Source organism: Penicillium maclennaniae (assembly GCF_028827695.1).
Source record: "Penicillium maclennaniae strain IBT 15551 chromosome Unknown utg000007l:1.0-4884863.0:1.0-4888362.0, whole genome shotgun sequence".
Lineage (NCBI taxonomy): Eukaryota > Fungi > Ascomycota > Eurotiomycetes > Eurotiales > Aspergillaceae > Penicillium > Penicillium maclennaniae.
Window position 1 is genome coordinate 1,245,095 of NW_026623219.1, and position 27,968 is coordinate 1,273,062.

The 27,968-nt window shown below is 50.7% G+C and overlaps 9 protein-coding genes across 9 annotated transcripts; 5 read left to right on the forward strand and 4 right to left on the reverse strand.

The window, feature by feature from the left end:
- Positions 1–24: 24 nt before the first annotated feature.
- N7477_007676 (Helicase C-terminal) lies at positions 25–1,473 on the forward strand (the record flags this gene model as incomplete). Its single annotated transcript, XM_056969339.1, has 1 exon — positions 25–1,473. One exon carries the CDS (start codon positions 25–27, stop codon positions 1,471–1,473), a length of 1,449 nt encoding a protein of 482 aa, XP_056819371.1.
- A 743-nt stretch (positions 1,474–2,216) lies between these two features.
- N7477_007677 (questin oxidase family protein) lies at positions 2,217–3,796 on the forward strand (the record flags this gene model as incomplete). Its single annotated transcript, XM_056969340.1, has 5 exons — positions 2,217–2,370; positions 2,421–2,723; positions 2,798–3,157; positions 3,223–3,630; positions 3,699–3,796. The coding sequence occupies 5 exons, from the start codon at positions 2,217–2,219 to the stop codon at positions 3,794–3,796; spliced, it is 1,323 nt and encodes a 440-aa protein (XP_056819372.1).
- Positions 3,797–4,247: 451 nt separating this feature from the next.
- Positions 4,248–5,726, forward strand: N7477_007678 (uncharacterized protein; the record flags this gene model as incomplete). The annotated part of the gene is given in 3 exon segments (XM_056969341.1): positions 4,248–4,746; positions 4,835–5,508; positions 5,523–5,726. The coding sequence occupies 3 exon segments, from the start codon at positions 4,248–4,250 to the stop codon at positions 5,724–5,726; spliced, it is 1,377 nt and encodes a 458-aa protein (XP_056819373.1).
- A 338-nt stretch (positions 5,727–6,064) lies between these two features.
- On the reverse strand, positions 6,065–8,782 carry N7477_007679 (glutamine-dependent NAD(+) synthetase; the record flags this gene model as incomplete). The annotated part of the gene is made up of 11 exons (XM_056969342.1): positions 6,065–6,174; positions 6,226–6,325; positions 6,381–6,500; positions 6,558–6,601; positions 6,653–6,806; positions 6,867–6,909; positions 6,995–6,998; positions 7,051–8,271; positions 8,320–8,378; positions 8,433–8,702; positions 8,754–8,782. 11 exons carry the CDS (start codon positions 8,780–8,782, stop codon positions 6,065–6,067), a joined length of 2,154 nt encoding a protein of 717 aa, XP_056819374.1.
- Positions 8,783–9,149: 367 nt separating this feature from the next.
- On the forward strand, positions 9,150–10,519 carry N7477_007680 (NAD(+) diphosphatase; the record flags this gene model as incomplete). Its single annotated transcript, XM_056969343.1, has 3 exons — positions 9,150–9,246; positions 9,307–9,753; positions 9,819–10,519. 3 exons carry the CDS (start codon positions 9,150–9,152, stop codon positions 10,517–10,519), a joined length of 1,245 nt encoding a protein of 414 aa, XP_056819375.1.
- A 120-nt stretch (positions 10,520–10,639) lies between these two features.
- Positions 10,640–14,595, reverse strand: N7477_007681 (uncharacterized protein; the record flags this gene model as incomplete). Its single annotated transcript, XM_056969344.1, has 2 exons — positions 10,640–14,152; positions 14,209–14,595. 2 exons carry the CDS (start codon positions 14,593–14,595, stop codon positions 10,640–10,642), a joined length of 3,900 nt encoding a protein of 1,299 aa, XP_056819376.1.
- Positions 14,596–15,095: 500 nt separating this feature from the next.
- N7477_007682 (putative flavin dependent monooxygenase) lies at positions 15,096–16,190 on the reverse strand (the record flags this gene model as incomplete). Its single annotated transcript, XM_056969345.1, has 1 exon — positions 15,096–16,190. One exon carries the CDS (start codon positions 16,188–16,190, stop codon positions 15,096–15,098), a length of 1,095 nt encoding a protein of 364 aa, XP_056819377.1.
- Positions 16,191–16,989: 799 nt separating this feature from the next.
- N7477_007683 (uncharacterized protein) lies at positions 16,990–19,400 on the forward strand (the record flags this gene model as incomplete). The annotated part of the gene is made up of 2 exons (XM_056969346.1): positions 16,990–18,408; positions 18,462–19,400. Coding segments are annotated over 2 exons (2,358 nt in total), but the record flags the coding sequence as incomplete, so codon positions are not given.
- A 626-nt stretch (positions 19,401–20,026) lies between these two features.
- On the reverse strand, positions 20,027–26,564 carry pksP (polyketide synthase alb1; the record flags this gene model as incomplete). Its single annotated transcript, XM_056969347.1, has 3 exons — positions 20,027–25,879; positions 25,938–26,226; positions 26,278–26,564. 3 exons carry the CDS (start codon positions 26,562–26,564, stop codon positions 20,027–20,029), a joined length of 6,429 nt encoding a protein of 2,142 aa, XP_056819379.1.
- Positions 26,565–27,968: the final 1,404 nt, after the last annotated feature.

Below are 27,968 nucleotides of genomic sequence, written 5' to 3' on the forward strand. Positions count from 1 at the left end.
TATCAGGAGAAAAGTCTCAGCAAAATGTTTGGTAATGGACGTGCGAAAAGTGGTATCATTGTCCTTCCGTGCGGTGCCGGTAAGACGTTGGTCGGCATTACTGCAGCAGCAACTATCAAGAAGGGCACAATTGTGCTTTGTACCAGTTCTATGTCGGTCGTTCAATGGCGAAACGAGTTCTTGCGATGGACCACCATTGACCCGAACGACATCGCCATCTTCACATCTGATCACAAGGAGAAATTCAAGCGGTCTACTGGAATTATCGTTTCCACGTACTCAATGGTGTCACAAACCCGAGCGCGTTCTTACGATGCCCAGAAAATGATGGACTGGCTTCAGTCTCGTGAATGGGGTATGATGATTCTTGACGAAGTTCACGTCGTTCCCGCGTCTATGTTCCGTAAGGTCACATCTGCGATTGCTGCACAGAGCAAACTCGGTTTAACCGCGACTTTGCTGCGAGAAGATGACAAGATCAAAGATCTGAATTTCTTGATCGGGCCTAAGTTGTACGAAGCGAATTGGATGGAGCTTGCCGCACAGGGCCACATCGCCAAGGTACAATGTGCCGAGGTGTGGTGCCCCATGACGACCGAATTTTACTCGGAATATCTACGAGAGAGCTCGAGGAAACAAGCTCTTCTCTACATCATGAACCCACGCAAGTTTCAGGCTTGCCAATTTCTGATTGATTTCCATGAGAAGCGCGGGGACAAGATCATTGTCTTCTCCGACAATGTCTACGCATTGGAGCGCTACGCACTCAAGTTGAACAAGGCGTATATTTATGGTGGGACTCCACAGAACGAGCGAATGCGTATTTTGGAGAACTTTCAGCACAACGAGCAGGTCAACACCATCTTCTTATCCAAGATTGGTGACACATCCCTGGATCTGCCCGAGGCCACCTGTCTCATCCAGATCTCTTCTCATTACGGTTCGCGTCGTCAAGAGGCGCAGCGACTTGGTCGAATCCTACGAGCCAAACGCAGAAATGATGAGGGCTTTAATGCTTTCTTCTACTCTCTCGTGTCCAAGGACACTAGTGAGATGGTGTATTCTGCCAAACGACAGGCTTTCCTGATTGATCAAGGCTATGCCTTCAAGGTCATCACTCACCTTCAGGGTATTGATAACTTCGAGGGGCTGTCTTATGCCACACCCGCGGAACGTCGAGAGCTCCTCCAAGAAGTGATGCTGCAGAATGAATCCTCCGCCGATGTGGAACAGGTTACAGATGATCTCTTCTCTATGCGGTCGGCAGGCAAGCGCGGCGGGAAGAAGCCAACCGCGAAACGAAGCGCAGCCACTCTCAGCGGCCTCGCTGGTGGCGATGATATGGCTTACATCGAATATAATAAGAGCAAGAACAAACAGCTCAAGGACAAGGGTGGTCATCACCCACTCTTCAAGAAGATGGCGCGGCAACGCGAACGTGCGAAGAAGGAGAGGGAGTCAGCCAAGCCCTAGAATGAATTTGGGCTTGCAACAAGGATGACATAGAAATATGGACCAGCTCCGATTCATGCCCTGTAGATCGGGCGCTATATCTATACCGTTCTGGGACGGAGCAACTCGGTGGATTATGCAGCATCTTGGATTTCCGACTGAAATTCCGCTCTAGAATGAGACCCCAAATACAAAAGACTCAAAACCAAAACCACGTCCAATTATTCCCCATGTCCGTAGAGATTAGAGGTCGGTCACCAGGCTCTGTGCATCGTAATTACTCAGTACACGAAGCCTAAGTCAGCAAGCCGGGCCCAGTCCGAAGCTATGCGAATCATGACGTCCGTCGGAAGGCCGAGGGCCCGATGTCTCCGCTTTTCCAGGATACAGTGACTTCATCTGTTGATCCTGATAGGTCTCCCCTACAGCTCCAACAACCCTGCCCCAGTTTTGGTCGTGCACCGAACCTTTTCCGCCTAAACAAAGACTTTTTTGTAACGTGTCAATCATGGCATTATAAAAGGGACATGGGATCTCGCTTATTGTCAAACGAACGACACAGCTGCAAATCGATCTTGAGAACGGGTTATAGTCCAACTAGTATCCTGCGTCTGAGGTCTTCGAGTAATCTACCTGTGCTATTTGCCTTGGAGCTTACACTTCCACCACGACTATTTTTATCGCCACGATCTTCATCTTCAAGTCTATACAGCACCCGCTCTGTACCACGCGTTCCCGTGCCACCTGTCCACGTTTGCTCAGTGATGGCGACTGCAACTGAAATCCATCTAAACCCATTGACAGATGCCGGGATCTTTAGCTTAAACGTCACTGATGATGGGGCCAGAGCAGCGAGCGAAGTCCTGCAAGAAGACATGGAAAACCACCACGTGTTCTTTAATGACGACGGATTCCATAGTATGTTGATCCTGTGAAGGGTTTCTAGTTCCCATCTTGACAGTATTTAGATCACATCACACATCACATCCTAAGCATGTACGCGGTCGGCGCAAAGTCCGATGAGATCAGGGCCGCCTTTAGAAAGGATATGAGCTATCAGAGACCTGCCTTTCCCACTGACCGAGCTGTGGTAAAGGGGATGTATGACAAGGCGAAGTTCATGGAAAGCTTCCATGATGACAAGCAGTATCCCAACTATTTGGCCTTTTTCCAGGAGGAAATTGATCTCAAGGGAGTTGGTGATGTGCTGAACGAGTATGTTTTTGCTGGGGATGATCGGGCAGAGAGTATGCTGTGTCGACTATTTGGCGGTGAGTACCATTCAATCTCTTGTCATGCCTTGATGAAAGAACCGGAGAGTAATAAGCTAACATCGACAACCCAGGCCTCATCCACCCGCTGATCCACCTCGGCTTTGGAATTGAATTTAACCAGCCTGCTATTGTGGCTCAGGCACTTGCTCAAGCCGCGGTTCATGATGAATGGATGGGTCCTGCTTTCTTCCTCCCTGTGGAGAAACTGGCCGGTGGAATTGGAAAGCCAGGCAAGAAGTCTCTTCTACAGCTGCTGGATGAGATTCGAGATAACAAGGCTTTGAGAGAGAGTGCCCATTGGTCTGATGCGAATAAGATGAGAGATGGGGTGTTGCACCGTGCTCCGAATGAAATGCTCAAGATCGCTGCGCAATACACCGTATCGGAGGATCAGGTGGGAGAGCGATTGGCGGATATGATCAATAACGTTGGTGAGTCTTCGAATTACTATTCTGTCAGAGGAAGGAAAATAGTATCGCTAACAGGATCTGGGTAGTTTACTACACGAGCACCGCACAACGTCGTGACAAGGAAGTCAAATTCGACTTCTTCTTAATGCATGGCCTCAACTCATCGATCTTTTTCACTAAATTCATTCAGCTTCCGTACTTGACCCCAAAGACCAAACTCCGTCTTCTGGAATGGAAGGGACGTCTTGATCTGCTGTTGTACGTGTCGCGAGCCTCGCCAAATCTCCTCCCGGACGAGGTCATTCGATACCCCATGAAGAATGATTGGCCTGCGCTCTTCGCCCATTGCGTGACACATCCCGGCGATGACGGCCATCTGGTGAAGATGGTACGAGCCCTGGCAAACGGAGAGAAAGTGTGTCGGCCATACGAGAGTCAGGGTCCGCAGGTGATGCCCATTTCCGGAGATATGTGGCTTCGGATTGGAAACATGGGTGAGTTCTCCGTTCAAAGTGGCAGCGGCATGATCGGAAAGGAATTTCAACGCTAATTGCTTGACTAGCTATCGACTCCACTGTTGAGGACCCGATGTGGGTACGATCCACCGGGTTCGATGAGGCTTGGGAGCATCTACCGGGGCGAGCTCATCTGAGATATTGATGATGATGCTGAATTGTCTGATGCAGCAAATCAGACGAGAGGTTGTAGAATATTTTGAGGCACAGATGTCATTTTGATCAGATAACCGAAAACAAATTGAAGGTCCTTTGTTTCGATTGAAGTAATGTGTTTGGCGCCAATACTGTTAGTGGGTCTGGCCCTGAATCGAGAATCGATGACGCGCGAGGCTACCCTGGACGAATCGACAGATCGTGTGAGGTGTGCGCAATTGGGTCTGGGATCTTCAGAATATCAGTTATTGGCAGCTCAAGTATAAAAGAATCGAGCCACACCCTTTTAGTAGCCGAAATTATCAGAGAAGAGTGAAAAGCATCCAACATCCGGTGGGCCTCACGTGGCGAACTACCAAAGTGGGGCTCCCCAACAGCTTCAGCTTCTTCAACTTCTCTGGCTCCTGCAATCTACCACTTCTTAAGGATTTACTTCCAACATGCCCAAAGGAAACGACCGGGACGACAATCAAAACCAAGGTTCTTCCAAAATGCCCCACGATCGTGACTGGACCGATGAGAGTAACCCCTTCGTCGCCTTCCGACGCTTTGCCGACGAGCAGGTCTCATCCGTGCTACAATCAATCACTGGGCTTCCATCCTCACTTTCCCCGCCCCAGCACGACCGTTGGACCATATTCACCGATGACAAGGGCTACGGGAGTATGAAATACCGTCACCGAGATGGCGCCGAAAACGCGGGGGACCGACTCTATCCATCAGACCAGGGTGCAGGGACCAACCCTCCAGCAGGTGACAAGGACGAGCCGGCTTCAGACAAGAACGAGAAACTTGTCACGCGACCATCGCAATCTCGACAACTGGGGACAGACCAGAACCAGCAAGCGCGCAGGAACATTCACCACGGACCCTCCGACTTTTTCGGTATCGAGTCTTTCTTCGATCTTTTCGAACACGATTTCCTTCCTTTCTCATCGAGTTTGTTTCATCCCCATCATCGCTTCTCCTTCCCCGATTTGTATGAAGAGGACTCGCCTACATGGCCCATGACATACATCATGTTCAGCCCCTACTCCCCCCCTACTGCTGGAGCGCCAGGCTCATTACCGCGCGCGTCGCGAAGGCGGTGTCTTTTCCTCGATCATGTCTACACTTCGATCGGATGCTGAGCGTGACCCGACTGAGCCACTGTGGCGCGAGGCATTCGAAGACTTGCTCCGGTTGGAGAACGGGAAACCTATGCTTGACCGTGATACGTCGACGGCCGGCAAGGCTGAGAATGGAGCAGAATGGCTTCATGGCCTGGTCAGGCGAGGCAGTTTGGGCGATCGGTGGAAATACGTGACTGGCTCAGACAGTCATCCTTGGACTGGTATTACTTTTGATACTAGTCGCAACGAGAATACTCGTGTTTTGCCCGAGAAGCCTGCCGAATCCCAACAGAATGGCGAAAAAGCTGAGAGCGAGTTGGACGTATATGACCGCTTCTTGCAAGATATTGAGGCCCGCGAGCGTGAATTCCTCGAGAGTGTCCAAGAAAGTCCTCTCCTCCGTCTGCTTTTGGATGAGCGCCGTAAAGAGCAAGACGCGCCTCAAAACTACCAGCACGGCTTCCCCAGCGTCGAAGACAAACAAGGTGATGATGATGACGAAAGTTGGCTGGATCTTGTCTCTGGTGGCAATCGAAAATCTGTTCCGGAATCACCACCGGAGCCAACTTCGATATCCGAGGCCAAACCAGTTGCGTCCCCGAGGCACGCGTTGTATCAACGATGAGTCGGACAGAACGTAAGCGTCTTGCCGATGGCTCTGTGCAGACTACAATTGTCAAGACTAAGCGGTACGCCGATGGCCGCGAGGAAACTGATGAATCCGTTGAGACGACCCAACCGCTGTCAGGGGAGGGACAGTCGGCTGAAGACAATAAGTCAAAAGGCGGCTGGTTCTGGAAGGACTGAATCAATCGTTCGTCAACGTTTCCTTGCCAGTTTGGCATCTTATGACCCATGAAATCCAATTGCCTAGGACAGCTCATCAGCGGTTTTTTTTTTTCGTTTCTCTTTGTTTTCATCATTTCGCATCCATCCCAATCACAATTAACTGGCTCTGTATATGCATCAATTTTACATGTCTCTGACCTTGTCGATAGCTAAATTGACTTGAATAAAAATTCGACTATTTTTTGACTATTCGAAGTCTCAGTGACATAAATCATCAGCTTGCAAGCTGACCACACATCTTCCATAGCCACATCGAGTCAATTTCAACATTTTCATCTAAGGAAGCCATCCAGCTTTCAATCGGCCTTGACACTCTTCTTCTGTGCTTTCCCAGTATTCCAGCCCTTGGACTCCCAGTACTTGACACTATCCTCCATCTTCTTGTAAGCCCAGGTGAAGGAGGGGTCTGAGTATTGAGTAAGCATAGAACTTGCACTTGGAAAGCATCAAGACTTACACAAAAACTGCCGAAGATCATGGCGATTATCTTCAGGACTGTACTGCTCAGCGTGGTAGCTTGGGGTGATGACTGTCATTTTATGACGGTTGATAGAGTACTATGTTCATGTTAGTATTTGTGAGTAGATAAGAAGCATATGAGTAGAGACATACGTTGTAGAAGAAGTGCCTTGTCTTCTCGTAAATCTCACGAGGACTATATTCGTGGCCCCAGACGTGCAGAAGCTTTTCATACATGCTCCATGGACCGAGCTTCGAAACCTTACGCATGTACTGAAAAAAAAAATCGTCAGTATATAGTGAGCTTCAGTTGAAAGGGGATCATCTTACCCCGAACACGCCAAGCTCAGCGTAAGTCACGCCCATGTCTGCCTCTGATGATTTGGTCAATATTAATTGTAATGATTCGTGTGGAGTTGACTTACCATCTGACTGCACATAGGTTTCTGTGATTGGTTCGAGTTCGGCTGTGGGCGTGGCGTCTAGGAATTCCTCCAAAATTGGAAGGTCAAAGTTACGGCCTGCCCAACCAATGAACTTCTTGAGGTCAACCTTGGAGATGGAACCAATTGGGTTTAGCTGGTTGATAGGTCAGAATGGAGATTTTGAAGCGTTTGAAATATGTGTCGGGTCACTCACGTCAGCAGAACTGGCATCGTACTTGGTGAGGTAGCCTCGTAGACTATCAGTTGAGACAGATGATGTTAGTTCCATATTCGAGTGGCAACTCGGTGTCTCGCTCCGTTTTAGGCATTGATTCGACGTACCATTCTGTTTCTTCAGTTAGTATTATTCCGCAATAGGGGAAATTCGAAGCGCTTACCATCAACGTTTGATGCCGCCAAGACCAAAAGGCCACCACCGCCAGGGCGTTGACGGACAGTTGGCAGCAGCTGAGCAAAGAGATAACCTAGAACCATTCTCATGCGGGCTTGCACATTCTGTAGGGCCGCATTCTCGGCACCACTGCCGCCGTGAACCTTGAAGCGGGGCTGGAAATTGGTGACGACAGTAAAGAGGGTCATGATCGCAGTCACGACGGTGTCGAAATTGAAATCGATATGATAAGAGCCAATGTCCGCGGCCAGCCTCTTCGCGCGGTCTCTTGTCTCATGACTGGAGTTCTGAGTGCCCATGTAGCTCGTATGGAAAATTGCCTTTGCAATCTCTTGACTACTGGTAGGAAGCCAATCCGAGTCGGCTGGCTTAGCACAAAGTCGGCGAACATCCTTAATGACTTGCTCGTTGCCTTCCCTTACACCCTTGAGGACCTCACGGCACATTGAGTGCACAATCACCGACGTAGCACAGCTATCGATGCCACCACTAAGGGGGATGAAGAAACCAGCGGCACCGCATCGACGGAGGTAATCCCACAGCCAGCAAGCTGGTCCAAGGGCAATCTCTTCCTCTGGTGCATGGTAGCGAGGCTTGATAGGCGCGGAAATCGTGAGAGCAGGATCGGCATCTTCGCCGCGACGAGACAGTCTCGTGTCAAGATCAAGGCGAACATAGGGAGACTGCTTGCTTGCTTGCATGCCACGGCTGACGCTGCAGCGGTATGTTCTGACATCCTCAATATCGACAGTGGCGGTGACAACCTCCACATCGTTCAGAGAGAACTGGGACCCTTGAGCTACTATTTCACCATTGACCACAATCATAGCACAGCCGTCGTAGTACAAACGGTCACCGTCACATCCTTGTTGATTGGCATATAAATAGATACCACCACTGAGCTTGGTGGCCTGTGTGATCAAATTGATACGTGTGTCGAGCTTTCGGAGCTCGTGGTGGCTTCCCGAAGAATTGGAGATAATCTCCACACCAGCAAGACCGTAGGCATTGTGGGGACCATTGGGCGTGAAGAGTTCTTCACAGGTCTCAAGGCCAAGGCAGGTGTCCCGAGTGCTGATAACCGCGTCGCCGAATGGGACTTTGTACTGGCCGGTAATGCTGCCGACGATCTGCTCGAGATAATAATCTTCCACCTCTTGGGGTCGCTGCCACGGGGTAAAGTGCCGGTGCTCTCGGTAGTTACCATCTATGATATATTAGCATGATCTGGATGATTGGTGGTAGAAGAGCGAACCGTTTGCGAGCCACATCTTAGGGCGGATGAGAATGATCTTTTTATTGAAGAATATAACCCTGGTATGGGGGCTCAGTAAATTAAAGACCTTCACAATGGCCTGAAGGTCTTACCGGCAATTATATCTCACATTGCGATGTCTGATAGGCATTCCAACATCGACCACGATATCCTGGGTGTCCGGATGGTCAATGATGCGGGCCAGCATCTCCCAGGAGTGGAGGAAGGTATCGCCCTCCAGGAACCCATCAAGAACGCCATACCCGGTAATCTCGAGCTCGGGACCAACACGGAGGGTGGCGCCAGCAGCTTTAGCCTGGCGAATACTTTCGATAATGCGTTCCGCATTGCCCTCGAAGTCGAGAGCCCATTGGTTTAGGGAACTAGCCAAGGAGTCAGCGGACGTTCTGGTTGAGATGATGCAAAGCTCCTACCAGGTTGCGAGGGTAACCAAGTGTCCCATGATGAAATTTCCGAGGCGATTGGAACAGGGTGCAAGCTAGTACCGAGCTCAGGAAAGTGAAGTCTTTCTTATCGGCAAATGTGAATCAGGTCACGTGTGTGGGGGAGTCACCGATTCCCCGCTCCTCGTTTTCGTAATACCACGCCAAATACGGACCTGCGCCCTTCCTCGGCCCAAGTCCGAGGAATTACCGGTTATCGCGATACACGACTGCGGTTCAGGCACGGATCGGTTTCGCCGAGCTGATTAATAGGTCGGAATAAGGGTCCTGAGCTGTCGCAACCGGCTCTTGTCCTGGTTGTAATTTTCTCAACTCATTGCAACTACCCATAGAGGATCGAAAGCCTGTTGTTAACGTCTTCCCATGATGAGCTTGAACCCTCAAATTCCCGCCCCAGCCCACACGCTCGCCGATTCGATGTTGTCGCGGCACTTTGGCAAAGAGACGGTGAACTACTTCTCAAGTATGCCGAAAGCAAAGGCAGAAAAGCAAAATACAAGGCACCAAGGCTAAATACAAACAGGTTCTCCTATCAATCGACTGTCCTTTCTTCGATCCGAGCATTCGTTTCTATCAGCGGCGCTGAAGCACCCGTCTACTCAGTTTGTCCTGCTGAACAATCTCGCTCCGTTGATTCGATCGCCCTCTGAACCATACTATGCCAAATTTGAGGAGCTGCGCAAATTCATCCCGAGGGATTTCTTTGATTATGCCGAGGAGGATTCAATCAAGAGCTTTGACTCGCGCAAGACCAACCCAACTCTCATCTTCCTCGGTATGGACGAGAGCCGCAAGGAGGGAAGTATGACGTACAAGATATACTCTGGAGTGCCCTTCTTTGCGGTGGATGTGACTCCCAAAGGCTCAGAGGAGCAACAGACCGCCGCTAAGGATGTCATTAGTGCTATGGAAGAGAAGGGATTGTCTTTCTTCCAAACAAGAATCGTGAGCACTTTCACTCCGGGCGATGGTATGTTCACACCCAGGGCTTTCAGACGTCCATTGTTGAAGAAAAATACTAAAAATGTCTCTTAGCTGCTATTTATGCGCAAGCACGCGCGTTGAACGATTGGAACAATCGCAATACCTTCTGCGGCAACTGCGGTAACCCCACGCTGTCCGTCAACGCTGGGACGAAGCGAGTTTGCCCGCCGACAGATGCTGCCCGAGTTGCGCAGGGTCAGCCCAGGGAGCGTCCCGCTTGTAACACTCGAAACACGATTTCCAACCTGTCTTTCCCTCGCACTGATCCTACCATTATCGTTGCAGTGGTCTCTGCTGATGGCAAGCGCATTCTGCTCGGCCGGTCGAAGAGATTCCCGCCGAAGTGGTATTCCACCCTCGCTGGATTCATTGAGCCCGCGGAGTCGATTGAGGATGCTGTCCGCAGAGAAGTGTGGGAAGAGGCTGGTGTGACCCTCGCTCGCGTCGTTATTCATTCATCGCAGCCTTGGCCGTACCCGGCGAATCTCATGATTGGTGCCATTGCGCAGTGCAGTGATGCCGCTCATGAGAAGATTCATCTCGAGCATGACCCTGAGCTCGAAGATGCGAAGTGGTTTGATATTGAGGAGGTCGAGGAAGCTCTGCGTATTGGCACAAGTGATCTCAGTGGTAATACGCCTGCTGATTACAAGGGCGGCTTGAGATTGCCGCCCGCGACGGCTATTGCGAACCAGTTGATCCAGTGTGCGATCAGTGCTGATTATTTTCAATCCGAAAAGAGCAAGATGTGAGCATTATGGGGCTTTAGACGCGGATTACATCAGAAGGCTAGAGACGAATATAGCGGAGTATATATACAGTTCATCGAGAAGGTCTAATTCGTCCTTTTGAAAAGTTTGTACAGAGGTTCTTCATAAATCAGCATAGACAGTGCCGTCCCGCAGCTCATGGATGCTTTCTCTACTGCCCGGGGAGCCAACTTCCGTGTAGCGAGTTCCATCTCGAAGCTCGTGAATAGTGACCCGCCGGTCTCTTCGTCGGTTGCGCTTGGTACCTCGAGATGATGATACTGAATCGCCGGGGGTGGCTGACTCGAAGCTCCCAGCTTCACTGATAGCCACGTCGCTGGGTGTTACTCCTCGATCCATACTATCTCGCTCAATGGACGCCTGAAGTTTATTGTCTGCAACAAGGGAAGCGCCAACTTCGGTATACCATCTTCGCAAACCGGAGGCATAGGCGCGTTCCTGTGAGCCGTATTCCACCGGCGGTCCACTCACGTGTGCTTCTAGTGAGGAGCCATCGAATACCGCCCACGAGCTCGATTCGACACTGACGAGCATGATCGAGTGGTCATGACTCCGTACCTTGAAGTCACGAAGCAAAATCGCATTGCCTTCAGCTAGAGATGGCATGGCTGACTTGGTACGTCGGAAGATCTGGGCTTGGAGGGTTGTGCCAGCCATAGAGGGATCGGTAAGTTGAACAGTCAGGAAATAGTCTCTTGGGCCAGAGCTACTTTTGACGATTGGCGTTGCTTCGTAGACAGTCGAGATTGTGTCTACCAAGGAGTTATAGTGATCGACAAGTGTGGCAAGAGGAGCAAAGTAAGACGACTTGCTGCGCAATCCATGGGCGTGACGGTCAGGGACCGAGGATTTGGTAATGATCACTTTCGGCGTTTCAGGAGGTTTGTTGTCGCTCAAAGTCTTCGTTTTTTGCTGATCGACCTGAGCATGTTCGGTGGTAGGTACAACGACATCCACGCCGTCTTTTCCGTCATCTTGTCGAGTGTACAAAGTGTCGGGAAGGGGCTCAGGTGCGACATTTTCAAGGGGCAAGAGGGCTTTGTCAAGGTGAGCTTCATTCATACGACCAAAGTGTTCCCGAGGTTGTTCTGACTCGACGAGGGAACGCGAAACCTCGGTCTTTTCTTGGCTGGGAGGGGAATATAGATGAGGATCGGAAATTGGGAGCTGATTTTCAGTATCGCCAAGCGATTGCCTGTTCACAAGCTTGACCTTGGTGTCAGAATGCTGAGATTGTGGTTGGGAGACATTTTCCTCCTTAGGACCTTCTTCCTGGTCTTCGCCCTGGTATTCCATCTCGTCTTCTTCCTGATTTTTTCCCATATCTTCGTCCACGTCGGCATCCATGAGAGATCGCGGCAAATCTCGATCATTGGCTCCGTCCAGGCTGCTCACGAAACGATCAGAGGAGCCGGGTTCCAAAAGGCCTGTTTGCTTGTGTTTTTCAGTCTCCACTTCGGATTTCTGGTCGGAATCATAATCGGATTGTTCTTCTGGCTCTTCGTCATATGCTTTTTTGGTTTCCTCTGCGTTTGAGTCCGAATCAATGACTGATTCCGCCTTCTCCTTGCCTTTAGAGTCATGCTGGGTTTCACGCGGCTCCCTCGCGTCAAGTTCATCATTGCCGTGCTCTTCTCCAACGGGTTCTTCGTCGATAGAAAATTCTTGACGCAAATGTTGCTCAGCGTGATGGTTGTGTGCTAACTCTTCCACCAAAGACTCGTCGTCAATGTCACTGTCATGGACTCGTTCATCGTCTCCATCTTGGTATCTAAATTCCAGCGCATCAGAGTCTGACTCGTAGTCTTCCTCCTCCTCCTCCTCCTCCTCCTCCTCGACATTCTCTTCTTCGTCTACTCCATAAAGCTCGTCTTCCTCCTCTGCTGCGTATGTCGCAACGCGCGACTCAATGTAAGGCTCACGGATAAAGTTGCTCTCTCGTTGTGTGGGTTGCGAAGGCGTGGAGGCCGGTTGATCGGAAGCAAGCTCATCTTCGCTGTCGCTGTCGAGCACTATGATTTCAGGTTGGGATTGTTGTGGCCAAGGCGGCTGTGTTGTCTGAGGATCCTTGTCACTACTATACCCGTCTTCGTAGCCACACTCCCCCTCATCCACGCCATCTTCCTCCACGAAATCTTCCTCCACGAAATCTTCCTCCACGAAATCTTCTGCATCATCATGATCATCATAGAGGGCTTCATGTTCATCGCCGTCACTTTCTTGACTGGAACTTAGACTAGCTGGATGATCTTGCAAGGGCAGAGCAGCTTCCACAACTTTAGCTTCACTTTCAATTGCTTCTGGTGCGTGCTCACTAGTTTCGTCTTCGGCGGTTTCCATGTCGACAATCGCGCGAGCAGCATTCACCATAGCATCGCCGTAGACACGGCCTATTTGCGCCGGTGATCCCTGGACATCTTTGACTTCGGATCCCTCGCTTTCTGATCCAGATGCTAGTTTTTCGTGCCAGGGATCCTTCTCAGAATCCGGTGCTTTTTCAGCTCCGCCAGTTTCCCCGGGTTGGCGACCGACAGACTCCGCAACAGACATCATGTGGGTATCATCGGTTTCTCCCATTTCAATATGAGCTTCATTCAATTCCAGGTGTTTCTGGAAGGTTGGCGAATTGTAAATCTCGGTCGATTGTTCATGAGTCTGTTCGGCGCGGTGGCCTTCTTCCTGAAGTGGTTCCTGGTCTTGCTCTCCCATCAATGATGGACTTGAGAGGGATTGAGCATGCTGTGTCGTGTCTAGCCGCTCCGTAGAAGCTAAAGTTGTTTGGAATTGCGAGCTGTGTGAAAAGTGAGCCACGAAGCTCTGCACTAGAGAAACAGTCCCCGCTTCCGTTCCAGTAACAATGGATCGAAGAGTCTGTGCTTGTTGTTGGGCGTGGGATGGCGAGAAGTACTCCGTTGAGTAATTATTACTGGACACGATAGGTGAAGGAATTGGAAGTCCGGGCGATGGCACCGGGCGTAGCTGAGGTGTATCTGTAGGAAGATGAGAGGCTGCTCCCGAACCTTGCATGCCAGTTCCAATCTGTCCAGTGGTCTCATGGTTCATATGAGGCGCTCGCCTGCCGAAAAGGCTTACAGCAAGATCAAGTGAAGGCTTCACAAAAACGGATGAACGATCTTGCAATGGGCTTCCGACATTTTCCTGATCCGCAAAGACGGTATCATCCAGAATAGAAGCGTCATTGTCATAGGGAGCTTCCAGAGTGGTCTGCCCATCTCCTTCGGTGTTCATTTCATCCTCAAATTCCCGATCCCATATGTTTTCCAGGTCCTCTGAGCCTTCTTCTCGGCCACTTGTCGATGTGCTTTCAATGCGCCAGTCGTCTCTTTGAAAGCTATATCTCGGCCGTTTTCTGCCTTTCCCAAGTATAGACCCATCCTCGTCGGTAAACGGGTCAAAAGCAGAGTCTCGTGCAGCCTTAAACGGGGACTTTCCACTTTGTGCGAATGCCGGCGAAGACCAGGAACTCTGTCCATAAGCTATGTCGTGTATTGAGATTGCGCGGGGGGTCGAAGGCAGCTGTTTCTCTGTATCGTGCGATGGGCTAGGGGACTGCTCGATGATTACTGTCGACAAACTTTTTGAGGGAGAAGTGATCTGAAGCTTGTGTATTAGCATATATATCGGGGTTGACTGCTGCGAGTCCAAATTACCTCGAGTGACACGCCGTTGTGAAATTGAAGATCCCACACAACAAGTCTTCCAGGAGTTTGCGTGGCTGCATCATTGCCACCAAAGTCAGCACCTTTCAGGGCGAGGCAAATGGTATCTCCAATTCCGACATGTGATTCCGCAACCTTCTCTGCGGCGCGCCCATGAAAGGTCGCCTTTACTTGTCCATTGGACCGACGGAGGCGAAAATCGGGTTCAGCGAGCGAAAGGCTGAGAGACTTGGACGAGGACGAATACGGCCAAACGAGACTAACAGTCGCAAGGATACACTTCTCCTCGAGCTCTTCAAGGGTTGGTGATAGCTGCGCGATCGGGATTTTGGTCAACGTCGGCAGTGCATTGACTGCTGTAGAACCGGTCGCGTCCATCGCGGCCGTCAGAGCGCCCGCTTCTTCACGAGCTTCGTCGCCTATGCACAAGTGTCTGCATATCAGATATCTAATAGATCATGGAGCGGAAAGGTTGACTCGGGGGAGAGTGCGCACAAGTTGAAAGACGCGGACGCATCAACGAGGGTTGAGCGTTGGCATCTCGAGCTCCGTAATAGTTCCGTAATATTACTAACTTTACGCTTCCGAACGGAGTGTTTTAGGTATCATCGTTACCTGAAAAATCACCCTTTCGATTTACGCCTTCGACAATTGCAAGTTAACTGAAAATTGAGATACAACCAAAGCTAGGTATTCTTAAACATTCAAGAATTATAACAAGGTAGTTTTTGCATCTTGGACAACAATATGTGAAAGATTTGGTATACGACTTTATTCACATCTGAGGTCCATACTCAAATCTAATACATTCTCTAAACATCCCGGCATCTAACGGCCACAGCTCTATAACTTAAGACCACTCCCATATCTCGTCTCCCTCATAGCTTTTCTTGTCCTTGGTACCTCTTCTGCTCCTCGAATACGAACCCGAGCTCTGAGAGGGACCGGATCTTCCTCCGTTGATCGCCCCTCTGAACAAAAGCTCTTCTAATTTCAGGGAAATTGGCCCGGATCCACCTCTCTCGTTCACCCCAATAGGTGCCAAGTTTCCCCTTCCCACTCTTCGCAAGTCCTTTACGGGGCTCGGCCGACGCTGCCCAGTCATACAGGGAGTTCAGATAGTCTGCGTCCTGCGGGAATGGAAGTACGTGGTAGGCTTTTTGATCACCCTTGGTTGCGATTTCAATACTCTCCCATGCTCTCATTTCCTCCGTAGAGGGAAGATGGAGACGGCCTGACCACACGCGAGAAAAGACAGAGGCTTGATTTTCGGCCATAGGGAATGGAATCACTCGCTGGGACAAGACGGGAAACACCATGGTGGGGCGATCAATGTAGAACAAATGCCGGAATGTATTCATTGTTCTCCAACCATGCGTAATAACCGGAGGTTCGAGGGATGACAAGAATGGAAAGGAATAGAAGTATCCTGTACAGAAGACGATCGCGTCGATACGTTCCTCGACGTGGCCATTTGCAAAACGGATGGCTCGGTCATGATTTGCCGGAGACAAGAACTCGACGATCTCGGGACAAATGATCTTATCTGCTGGAGATGAAGCGGATAGGTAGGACTCCGACTTCTGGGAGGCCAGGATTTTTCCCAAGCTCACTCCATTGATTTGAGCACCGATGTCGAGTCCAGAGGCAGAGCTCCCAACCACAACAACCTTCTTGCCTCGGAATGCCTCGGGAGAATCATAGAACTTGGAGTGCGAGATAGACCCCGGATAAGTTTTGTCCCAGCACTGGATACCTAGTATATCTGGGAGGTAAGGGACGGTAAAATGGCCGCTTGCGACTACCACAGCATCGTATATGCTGAACTTTGTAATGCCCGTGCGAAGATTGTTGGTGACCAACTCCCAAGTACTCAAGCTAGAGTCTTTCAACCGCACATCCACGACTTGAGTTTCGAAGTGAATAAAGTTCTTCACGTCTTCTGCATAATCTTCTAAATATTGCTTTACCATGTGGTGTTTGGGGAACAGTGGGGTTTGCGGAGGAAATGGTTTTTCTGCGTAGCGCATCAATTCCTTTGGAATGTTTGTCTCAAGCATATCATAAAGAGGCGACACAAAGACCGCTTCGCGCGTCCCGTCCGGTTGATCCACCCAGGTCGGCTTCTCAACCGGCTCATCTGGATTGAGATGAGGGACTGTGGTCAAAAAACGTGTTTTACAGAGGCTGGAACTGTAATTCCAAGCTCCCCCAACACAGCTTCTCTGTTCAAAAACATCTATTTGGTCGAAGTACTTCTCGGCCAGAAGATATCTATATTGATCAATTAGCATCCAATGTCACTCAAAATGTCAATAGGCAAGTGCCCAAAGAGAACCGTAAGCATATCAGGACAATCGACGGAGGATTTACTTTACCGAGGCCAGGCCAGATGGCCCAGCTCCAATGACCGCCACCCGGCGTACGGGATTCATGAGATCAATTCGACAAGATGAGGATCAGGATGAGGGGTTGAGCGGAGTATAGTGGAGTGTACGGGCTTATCGTGATGGATAGTACCGTATGTCCGATAAGCATTGTCACGTGCAGGTGCGTCCGCGCTCGAGTCGTTGCCCGTCACTCTTCCTTTCTATACTTCATCTTCCTCCACGTTGCTTGTGTCGGGGACATCCTGGGGCAGCGCTACCTTTGGGGGGTTTCTTCAGCTCGTGTCATGTAGGGTCATCCTTGTTCACCACGCAATAGCTCCCATTCTCATTGTCTTCCCATCCGCTCATCCGATAGCTCCAAACATGGCTAACTTATCAAGCTCGCGAGCACTTCGCTCTTTCCGCGCAACCAATATCACCAATACTCTACAACCCACCCTTTCCATTCTCCGGCAATGAATTGTTTTCCGAGTTCGCAATCGTCAGCACTCCTCGCGAGATAGTCGCCCAGCTCCTTATTTCCTACTCTTCCCAACTCATTCGTCAACGCCTTTCCAGTACAGGTCACTGTCCAGGGACTTACAAAGAAATTCTGTCGCCAAAAATGGACGAAAATCTCACTCCGTCCTCCGTGGGCGATATTGAAGCCGAAGTGCCGATCTCTATTCCTGAAATTACCGCGCCTCTTAGTGTTCGAGTCGACAAAGACGGATCTCTCGCTCACACTCACACGGCAATTCACCATGATCACCCAGAAGGTCTACTGAAGCCTTCGCATCGTGGGGATTTGGTGTCAATGCAAACAATTCAACCCAGTGCGTTGACTGTCGAGAATGTCGAGGACGCTTCGCCGGGCTCAGTCCGCCTTGGGCCGTCCGAATTTGCTATAACACTTCCCATGGATTCTCGAGTCAAGGACGACTATGAGAAGACGTTGACGGGTGCAGCACCCAGCATGCGAGAGTTCTTTCTTAGCTTTAGTCCCACCTCGCAGGTCTCAGAAATTGAGCGAAGACGATTGTTGCCGAAAATGCATGAAGTCATTGCACGTCTCAACAATGTTTCGACTCATCCAGACTTGAACATTCCCCAGCACTGCCAATACCATGATTCTGAGCTGGCGCAGGAGGCCTCATGGGCCGAGTACTCCAGCGCGAAGTTTTTATTCCTCAAGTACTGGATAGAACTTGCGAGTGCACACGACCTTCATGTGATCCTTGAGGTCCGTGGCGACATGAAGCAAAATATTCTTGAACGCTATTTGCCAGGCAAAGGCTTCACTTACACAAAACCACGCGCCGAGCTGGGCGAAAGCGTCGAAATTTCAATGGCCAAAGGCTCCTTGAGTTTCGGTATTCACGGAAATGACGGCGTACAAGAGCTTTTCAAATCACCATGTGCGATTATTGCCCTGGACACTTCTTTTGACCCCAGGAGCCCCTCGGTCCAGCATATTCGAACAACCTACACTCGAAATGGAAGCCTTCTTCCTGTCATCTGGCTACTAGTTGCCAACACGTGTGAACACATTGGACGCTGTCTGCCAGATTTATCAGAGTCCGAACGGCTTCGTCTTCTTTTGCAAGAAACTGCACACCTCCATGACGACGTTGGCGATCTCCAGGACGATGCCCTAGGTGTCCACGAAGATGTTGAAGAGGTTCTCGGTTATTTATCTGACAACCTTGCCAGCTGGACGCTTCCCAGTATTGAACCTTTGCATTTTATTACTCAGGAAGAATTGGACTCATCTGACCCCTCGTCAGATGAGCCAATGCCAACAGCTCCGAAACGTTCCCTGGTAAATCCACTCTTCCAGTTGGTTACTAGAGTCTGCCCAACTAACATCGATAGGACGACGATGGCGACGATTACACAACAAAACGTGCACGAGTTGAAACGCTCTATACCAGCGAATTCACTGACTTAAGCAAGGCGCCCAGCCGGACCTTGAACCATGACCTACACTCCTTGGAAAAAAGTCTTGTTCAACTAAAAAACGCGCACGCCGCAGAGAAGGATCAATTGCAAATTGAGTTGCTGGAGACTCAGGCTCAATTGCAGGATTTCAAGAAAGCCATGAGCGAACTGCAGCACCGCTACGAAAGTAGGACCAAAGATCTACACAAGACGCGCCAGAATCTTGAGCGACTGATAGAAGGAAAGACTTCCCTGGAACAACGCATTGAAACTCAAAGAGAAAACCTTTCAAAATTAAAGGACGAGCGCACAAAGCTCAAACAAGAACTTGAGGAAGCTCGCCAGGAGCTCAAAAATGGTGGAGGTACCTTGGCTGAGTTGGAGACCGCCCGCGAGGAAATTCGGCGGCTGACGAAGGAGAGCGCAAGTCTGGAACGGAAGGCCGAATACTCGCAGAATCAGGCAGAATATGTCCGTGAACAATATCAAACTGCATCAAATGTGGCTGCTCAGGCCGGCAATGAAGCTCGGCAGCTTCGCGAGGAGAATGAGTACTTGAAAAAGAAAGTTGAGGGCAACATGGTGCAATTACGGGAAATCAACAGAAAGAACGACGAGGCTCGGCATATCGCGCGAATCGAAGAACTGGAAATTATCCTCGCCGCGCGAGATGAGATGCTCCGGAAGAAGGAGGAGGAACTTCGCGAAATCCGCAAGAATCGACCGTCGACTCGCTCCACCAGTACTCAGCCGCGGAGCCCCAAATGGGCCGGCAGCCGACCTACCAGCCCTGGGGTAAATCACAATGGGAATGGCAATGGCCTTGCAGGACGAGGCAGCGCCTTGCGTTTTAGTTCGGAGATGCCCTTCTAGCGATTCATCCCGTCCCTTTAGAGTATCATCCGTGGCTTAGAAATGTACAGACCATCAGCTTCATCTTTTGACCTTACGAGCGAACACTGCGCATAATACACACTATCGTTTTGTTTCGGTCTAGTTCTATAATCAAGTGCGGTTGATTCTAGTCTCAGTTCAGATGTGCCATGATCACTTCCTACCGATCACACTCGGTGAAAGCACCTTGAGCCGATGTAACCACGACTGTTGGTCCACCTCTGATCTATGACGCATACAGACAAGTAGAGCAACCTCTGCATGAGCATTACCTCATGTAACCTCCCACTTTTGCTTAGAAGATAGGCCTTGCATCGACCCTCCATCTTCTTTATTGGGAACCCAGGATTTATTTGATTACGCGAGAATAAATTATTTTCAAACGATCCGTATTCCAAGATTAATTTAAATGAGGCCACGTAAATAGGCCTATAAAGGTTATGTATACACCGAGGTAAATAAAAAGCACAAGGTAGAGAGAGCCATCGACAAAAGAGTGAAAACAGTGAAATAAAAAACTAAACCAAAAACACATTCTTTGAAACCCATTCAACTCCAAACCAAATCAACAATATTTCAGAGAAAGATAAAGAAATGCGGTTCACTTAGACAGCGGTGTTCATCGCGTTCGCCATGAACGCAGCCAACTCCTTGGCCTTCTCGCCACGGGTCATAGTGAAGTGGTTAGCTCCCTCCATGACGGTAATGCCACCCACGTTCTGGGGACCAACGAGGGTATCCCACCCATTGGGACCGAGATCGGTGCGGTTATTGAGAAGCCAGAGCATCTCACGGGGATCGGGGCTTCCATCTTCGGCAGGCTCTGGACGAGCATCCGTGGGCTTGTTGCAGACGCCGTCCTTGGCCCAGACCATGAAGGTCTTTGGGAGCTTCTCGGCCAACTTGCTGTCGTTGAAGGGGAAAGGCACCGCCTTGTAGGCATCAAGAGAGTCAATGAAGGCAAGGAAGTGAGGGAGCAGCCACTTGGGCGGGGGTGCCTTGCCCTCTCCGAAGAGACCGATGGTATCGAAGAAGCGGTAGAGACGGCGAGGAAGCTTCTCGAGACCGATCGGGAAGGGTGAGTCGAGAAGGAGCAGACGCTCAACTCGCTCTCCTTCCTCAAAGATTAGCTGACGGGCTGCGTCGAAGGCGCAGATGCCACCAGCTGACCAACCACCGAAGTTGTAAGGTCCATGAGGCTGGCGACGGCGGATCTCAGCGACATAAGGAGCAGTAATCTCGTCCAGGCTGGACTTCAGGTTCTCGGGAGTGCGCATGTACGGGCAGTTCAATCCGTACACACAGACATTGGGGGAGAGACCTGGTATTGTGGCGTAGGAAGTGGCAGATCCAGAGCCGTCAGGGAACAAGAACAATTTCTGGGTAGCCGTCTTAGGGTTACCTTGCAGCAGAATGGAAGTTGCAGGCGGGTGCTGAATAGCTTTACTTGGAGCAGCCTTGGGGACCTGGACAGGGATCTCCTGGGGAAGTTGGGTAGGCTCAGGAGCAGTGGTCTTTGGTTTCAAGTCGAGTGCCGTCTCAATCTCGTTGACAGTCTGGTTCTCGATGAAGAATTCTCCCGGGAGATCGAGGTCTAGAGTCTCGCGAATTTTACCGAGGACAGTCAGTGACATGAGAGAGTCAAGGCCCATTTCAGCCAGGTTCTCATCGCCCTCAAGCTCATTGGGCTGAACTCCAATTTCTTCAGCAAGAATCTCACAAATCTGTTTCATGCTGTCATTCTGCTCGTAGGTCATGCTCTTCTCATTTGCGGGAGTTGGAAGTCCACTCGAATTTGGAGCAGAAATGTCCGTCGAGGAGGCGGCAGAGGAGATGTCGAGCTCGCTGCTAGATCCGTCGCTGCCGCTCTCACCAGGGCTCATCTGGGTCAGAAGCTGCTTGAAGTCCTTGACAGTGGGCTGATCCACAAAGACTGAGGACTCAAGGTCGAGACTCATCTCCTCGCGGTAGCGACCAGTCACGGTCAAGGAAAGCAGAGAATCAACACCATAGTCCGCAAAGTTGAGGTCGTCGGTCAACTCCGATACAGAAAGACCAACTTCCTCGGCCAGGATGGCGAGGGCCTTGGTGATAACACTTGGGCCAGCGGACTTAGAAGGCGCAGCGCGATCGGCTGACTTTTTCGGAGGAGCCTTCGCTTTCTCAAGGTTGATGGGTGCAGGTCTACCCTTTGCTGGAGCAGCTGGAGCAGCAGGAGCAGCTCCGGCAGGCGGGAGAACAGTGTCGAGAATTTTCCGAGCCAAAGCCTGGAATTTGACGCCACCGTAAACAGCAACAACCTCATCGCCTTCAAACATCCACACATCACCTGCCCAGATCGAGTCTCGCCATGGCTGCATGCAAACGTAGGTGCGGTAGGTGACCTTGGGGTCGAACTTTTTCAAGCAGCGCATGAAATCCCAACCGTGGTTCACAAATACCTGATTCTTGGAATCAGTGGCATCGCTAGCATTCATGATGAAGCCAGACAAGTGACCAATGCTGTCTATCCAGAAGGGGTTGCGGTGGAAATCTCCAGGAGGAGCCTGGAACTTGACCAAAGCAGTAGCCTCGTGCTGGTCGCTGTCGAGAATGACTTCCTGAATTGACTTGTAGTTCTCATCATAGTCGACCAGGGAAGCAAACAGCTTGTATACCATTCCGCGCTTCATGCGGTGGGCCGCACCAGATTCGGTGCTCTCCCGGAGGTGCTCAATACTTCTCTTGATGAGATAGGTGTTGCGCTTCCATTCCGCCTCAGCAACACTAGTATCGAAGAACTTAACTTGGCAGTGCGCATGATCGATAATTTTCTTGCCTTCAGGCGTGACGGACCAGACCTTAATGACAGCGTGTTCATCAGCCCAGTTAGTAGTGGCTGACACTCGGAACAGCTGCTTGCCGCCCTTTGCGATCATGGGCTTGGGCACAACCATGTTGCAGACGTCAAAGCCTCGTCCCTCCCAGTCGGGCTTGTAGGTCTTGACCAAGAAATCGCCAAGTGTCTGAGCGATGTCGGCGTACAAAGACGATGGGCATAGAGCGGCGCCATTGACCTTGTGGCCCTGAATGACTCGATTCAAGTCAGGGTCGGCAATGTCGTTCTCAATGACCACAGTCGCCGTCTTCTCGTCACCGCTTGTCTCGAGCACCTTCTGGGCAGCTGTTGTCAAATAGGTAGTGACAGGCGCGGCCTCGGTGGTAGGGGTCGCCGGAGCACCCTTCAGCAAGCAGAAGTTGTTCGTATAAGGAATCCAGTAGTTCTTGAGATCCCACTTGTAGGCAGGAAGATTCAGTACCTCATGCATGTTGCTGAAGTCCTGATGATACTCTTTCCAGCGAAGATCCACACCAGCCATGTACAGAGCCGAAAGACTGTTAGACAGCACCTTCCATGTATCTTCCTGGCGACGCAGTGATGCCACAGTTGTAGCCTGGGGACCAAAGGTCGACTTGACCATGCCAGAGCAGACGGGGTGAGAGCCAATCTCAACCCAAATGGTTTTATCATTCATCAGCTTGGAGTGGCGAGTGGCCTCCAAAGCAGCGAGGAAGTTGACAGTCTCCCGGCAGTGGCGAGTCAAATAGTTAGGAGCGAGGACCTCAGGATTGGCTTCCTTGATAACATCTCCAAGTAGAGAGGAGACGAAGGGGATAGAGGGCTCATGGAATGTAACACCCTTGGCGATATCGGCGAGACTCTCGAGAATAGGCTCAACCTGGGCAGAGTGGAAGGCGAAAGGTACCTTCAGCTTAGTAGCCTTGAAACCCTCGTTCAAAAGTGTATCAGCAAGCTTCTCAATCTCGCTTACGGATCCACTAATGACAGTCTCGCTGGGAGCATTAATACATGCTACCTCAGCAGCATTCAGGTTCAGGAATTGCTTCACTTGAGCGACAGAGGACTTGACAGCCAGCATAGCGTGAGTTCCAACTTGGCACCGCTCGGTGAGCAGCTGAGCCCGGCGACCAGCCAAGTAGATAGTGTCACTGGTTGTCAGAATGCCAGCAGCATTCATAGCAGCATACTCGCCCAGGCTGTGACCGAGTACAAAGGTCGGAGCAACTCCAAGGGAGATCCAGAACTTTGTCAAAGCCATCTGGATACAAGTAGTACCCAGCTGGGTTACAATAGGACTCAACTCCTCGATTTGAACGCTGCCATCGATCAAGGGAATAATTGATGGGAAGCCCAGGCTTTGAGCAATGCGATCGAGGTGCTCGATGTGAGTCCGGAATTGCGAATTGTTCTCATACAGCTGGCCAGCCATGGCGGTGTATTGAGCACCTTGTCCGGTGAAGACAAACCCAACTCCGGGCGCGGTTGCAGGAACCGGAGTAATGCTCTCACGATTAACGCTAGCATTCAAGCCATTGCGGATTTCATCCAGCGTCGAACCAGTTGTGGTAGCTCGGAATGGGTGGTGGATGCGACGCGCGGTAGTGGTGTAAGAGAGGCTAGCAAGAAGACTTTCCTCATTGACATTGAACAAGTTCTTGTTCGTATCGATATACTGGACCATTGCGGCAACGTTATTCTTCAGCGCAGACTGAGATCTGGCGGAGACGGCGACGACGTGCATAGACCGGGGGTCCTTTCCGCTGCGCTCACGCAGAGGGCTATCCTCGATCAGCAGCGCAGTGTTTCCACCAGCTGCTGAGAAGTTGTTGACAAAAGCCTTGCGTTTGCCACCCTCAGGGCGATTCCAAGGAGTGGGCTCCATGGCGATGTGCACGTTTCGTTGCGCCATGTCAGTGGGGAAGTTATGGTTGATCTTGTTCTTGATGCCGCAGTGAGGCGGGATCATGTTCTTCTGCATCATGACGAGGACCTTGATTAAGGCCGAGACACCAGAGGCAGATTCTCCATGACCGATATTAGACTTAGCCGAGCCGAGATGAAGCGACTGAGCTGGCCCACGACGATAGTCGGGAGCAAAAACCCCCAACACTGATTCCATCTCGACGGCATCGCCGGCTTGGGTTCCGGTTCCGTGCATCTCAATGTAGCTGACCTCCTTGGGATCGATGTCGGCCTCATTGAGCAACTTGTCGAAAATGAAAGATTGGGCGCCGGCAAGAGGACGGGTAATGGAGACGGCCTCCGCCGAGTGATTGGTGTAAGCGCCGTCAATGACACCGTAGATGGGGTCGTTATCGGCATAGGCGTCCTCAAGCCTCTTGAGAACCACGGAGCCAATGCTATCAGCTCGGCAGTAGCCATCGGCACCATCGTCGAAGGTGTTGCAGTTTCCAGTTCGGGAGAGGAAGTGGCCACGATCAAGACCAGCATGGTTGTCCGGGTTGGTTAGAATATTGACGCCACCTGCCACGGCGGAATCGCAGTCGTTCTTCCATAGGGAGTTGCATGCAATATGAATGGCAGCCAGACTGGACGAACAGGCCGTATCGACGCTGACACTAGGGCCGCTGAACTTGAAATAGTAGTTGATTCGACCAGGAGTGAAAGCACGGTTACCACCAGGAATAAAGTAGGTGTCAATATCCTGGCCGCTGTTTATCTCGCGGTAATCATCACTGGTCATTCCGTAGAACACACCGACTCGGTTCTTCTGTGTGGACGGAGTACTGTCCGGGATGAAACCAGCCATCTCAAAAGCCTCGTAGGCAGTAAGGAGAGCAAGGCGCTGGGCAGGATCCGCTTGCAAGGCCTCACGAGGAGACATGTTGAAGAATCGAGGGTCAAATAGACCAGGCTCATTGATCCAGCAGCCATATTGAACTTGGCTGGTGTTTCTCTTCTTTCCATCCATGTCGACATGTGCTTTGACGTCCCAGCGCTCCGGGGGCACCTCACGGTGAACATCGAGTCCCTTATACAGGAGTTCCCAGAATGCTTCGGTGTCGGGAGCTTCAGGGAATCGACCTGAAAGTCCGATGATGGCAATCTTGGATTGTTCGGAGCGACCACTGTGGTTATCGCCTTCTGCATCCTTCTTCACCTCGCCAATAGAGCCATCAACCTGAAGGTTTGAGATTCCAGACTTCCTTAATGACGTATACAGACTCTGTGTTGCCGTGCTTGAAATAGGAAGCAGGGTGCACTTGGACTTTGTTGACTTCAAGTGGGAAGAGCATGCGTCGACAACCTTGTCCCAACATAGCTGGCGCAACAAAATCTCATTAAGGGACATCTTTAGAAGAGCCTCCATACTTTGGGCTTCCATTGCCTTGCCTGTCTCGCCTGACAAGATTGGAATTTGGGGGACGTAGTTCTCAAACTCTTCTTTTGGCCAGGACTCCATGATTCGGTCAATATCTCTCGCATCATACAGGTGCTCGGCATGGTAAGGACCGTGAATTGGGACCCGGGTGGGCTTCTGCTCCTTGGAGAGGCATTCGTCGACGAATTTCCCGAGCATAGAAGGTGGACCACTAATGGTGACACCATTCTGGCTGATGGCACTGATATATGGCTGAGAAACACGAGTAAGGGCCTTTTGACACGTTAATCTTTTTGCATTCCATTGTGTAAGAAACGGAGGATGTACTAACATTGGTCTGGGCGAAGCCTTCAATGAGCTTTTGAGCCTCTAGCCCTCGAAGTCCGGAGACCAGAACAGACCAACTTGGTGACGGTCCCTTTGATTCCACAAGGTCCCGCACCTTGATGACAGATGCTCCAAGCCTCAGAGCCAGAACAACAGTCTGAACACCGGCTGGGATCAGCTCTCCCACAGTCCGCGATGCGCTGACAGCTGCGGCAGCAAGCTGGCCGGTGCACAGACCAATAATGCAGCTGTCGTATCCAACAGGATACGCATGGCCAAGGTCACCATAGTAGCTATCAACAGTTAGATTGGGGATAATCCATACTCCTGTTCGAGACACTTACTGGATGAAACTTCCAAGCTGGTAAATGGTCGTCAACGCACTTTCCAAAGAAGGGTTCTGTCCGTGCTCTCGATATCTTGCCAGAAGGTCAACAATGCTCGTGAAGCGAGGGAACATCTGTCGCTGCGAGGGTGACAGCTGGCTGATTTCCGTGCGCAAGGCATGATAGCACTTCTGGAAAAATGCCTTCAGTAGGGAGTCGTTCTTGGCATGAAGCAGGCGACGCAGACCCGAATCAAAGTCGGCAGTCTGATCTCCAAAGAGATACACTCGACTGAGGCTTTCCATTGTCAAGCCTGATGCAGTCAGGGGTGTAAAACCTTATGAAGAAAGAAAAGAAGACGAATTGGAAACTGACACGAGTCGACGGGGTTGATACTTTATACAAGTAATGATGGGGATATTTTCATATGGAGTAGAATTCGATCGATCGTAAGGCACCATTGGCTAAGGGGTCCGATTGGCACATGGATCATTCCCGGTAAAACACTTCTATCCTGTTTTTCCCCTCTGTCAAAGAGGGCTAGAACATGCGAAATGTGAGACCAGACGTCTTCATCCATGGTATCCAGGCTGCATGGAGCATGGCCCAAGTAGTACTCCGCTCAGCCGGGATTTTCAAGTCGTTTAGCCAGACCAATGGCACGGTTACTGTGGTTAATCCGCAGGTATGCAGTGAAAAGTTGCGAGCTTCCAAGCTCGAGGAGAACGAGATCGCGATGGAGTGGGCCCGGCAACGATCGATTCCCTGGGTTATCCCGATTGGACCCTGAATCCAAACTACGGATGGACAAAGGTACGGGAAACCGATGATAGCTTCTTGCTGCCGATAGCTGTTTGCGGATGTGACAGCTACTGAACCATGCGTGGGAAATCGATAAAAGACCCTTAGACCACTATCCATGACATATGACCAATCTTAAATGCCGGATATGGTATTCAATACAGAGAAAAAACCGAAGATCGTTGCAATTGTAGGTTGGTATTGCCGGTTTCAGAAGGTTACACTCGCTGCGATCCATGACGCACGTGACTGACGTGCCCTTTGTACCTCTACTGCAAGGTTTGCCATACGGGAACGAGACAATAGGAACTAGGGAGCGAGGCAGGGGTTGCAAGGCTAATTGTAATTGCATTGTGTTCGGAGTCTCCTTGATCACAGTTTCAACCCTTTTGCACGCAAAATAATCGTTCAATTTCTCATGTTCCAGATCTATGTCTCAGGTGGTCAATTATCTGGAATGCAAAGAAATCCCAGGAAAACACGAGTATTGCCCGATCTCATGCAAGAGAAGTACGCCAGCGTGCAGATCCTCCGAGGTGCCATGCCAAGGTACAAGATACGTCATGACTTCCTTCGGCCGTCAGTTTCACTTCTGGGAGCCACCGCGACCTTCTCTCCAGCCTCTGCAGATCAAGTACTATCCTGATCATGCGACCCCTGGGAGCGCGTGTCGTGGCGTCGATCGAATTCCAGAAAAGTCTGTGCGTGATCAGATGCAGTTGCCTTTTTTCATGCCTTTTCATGCCTTTGGATGCCTTGGCGAACATCGCAGATCAAATGAGTCATTATCACCCATCATATAGATGCGGAAATCTGTCAAGCTACTTAAGGTTTTGTCCTGGGCCAGGTAGGTTTAAGCCTCAACCAAGTCAAGAGGGGAGGTGCTTGTGTCAGACATCTCGAAGCTT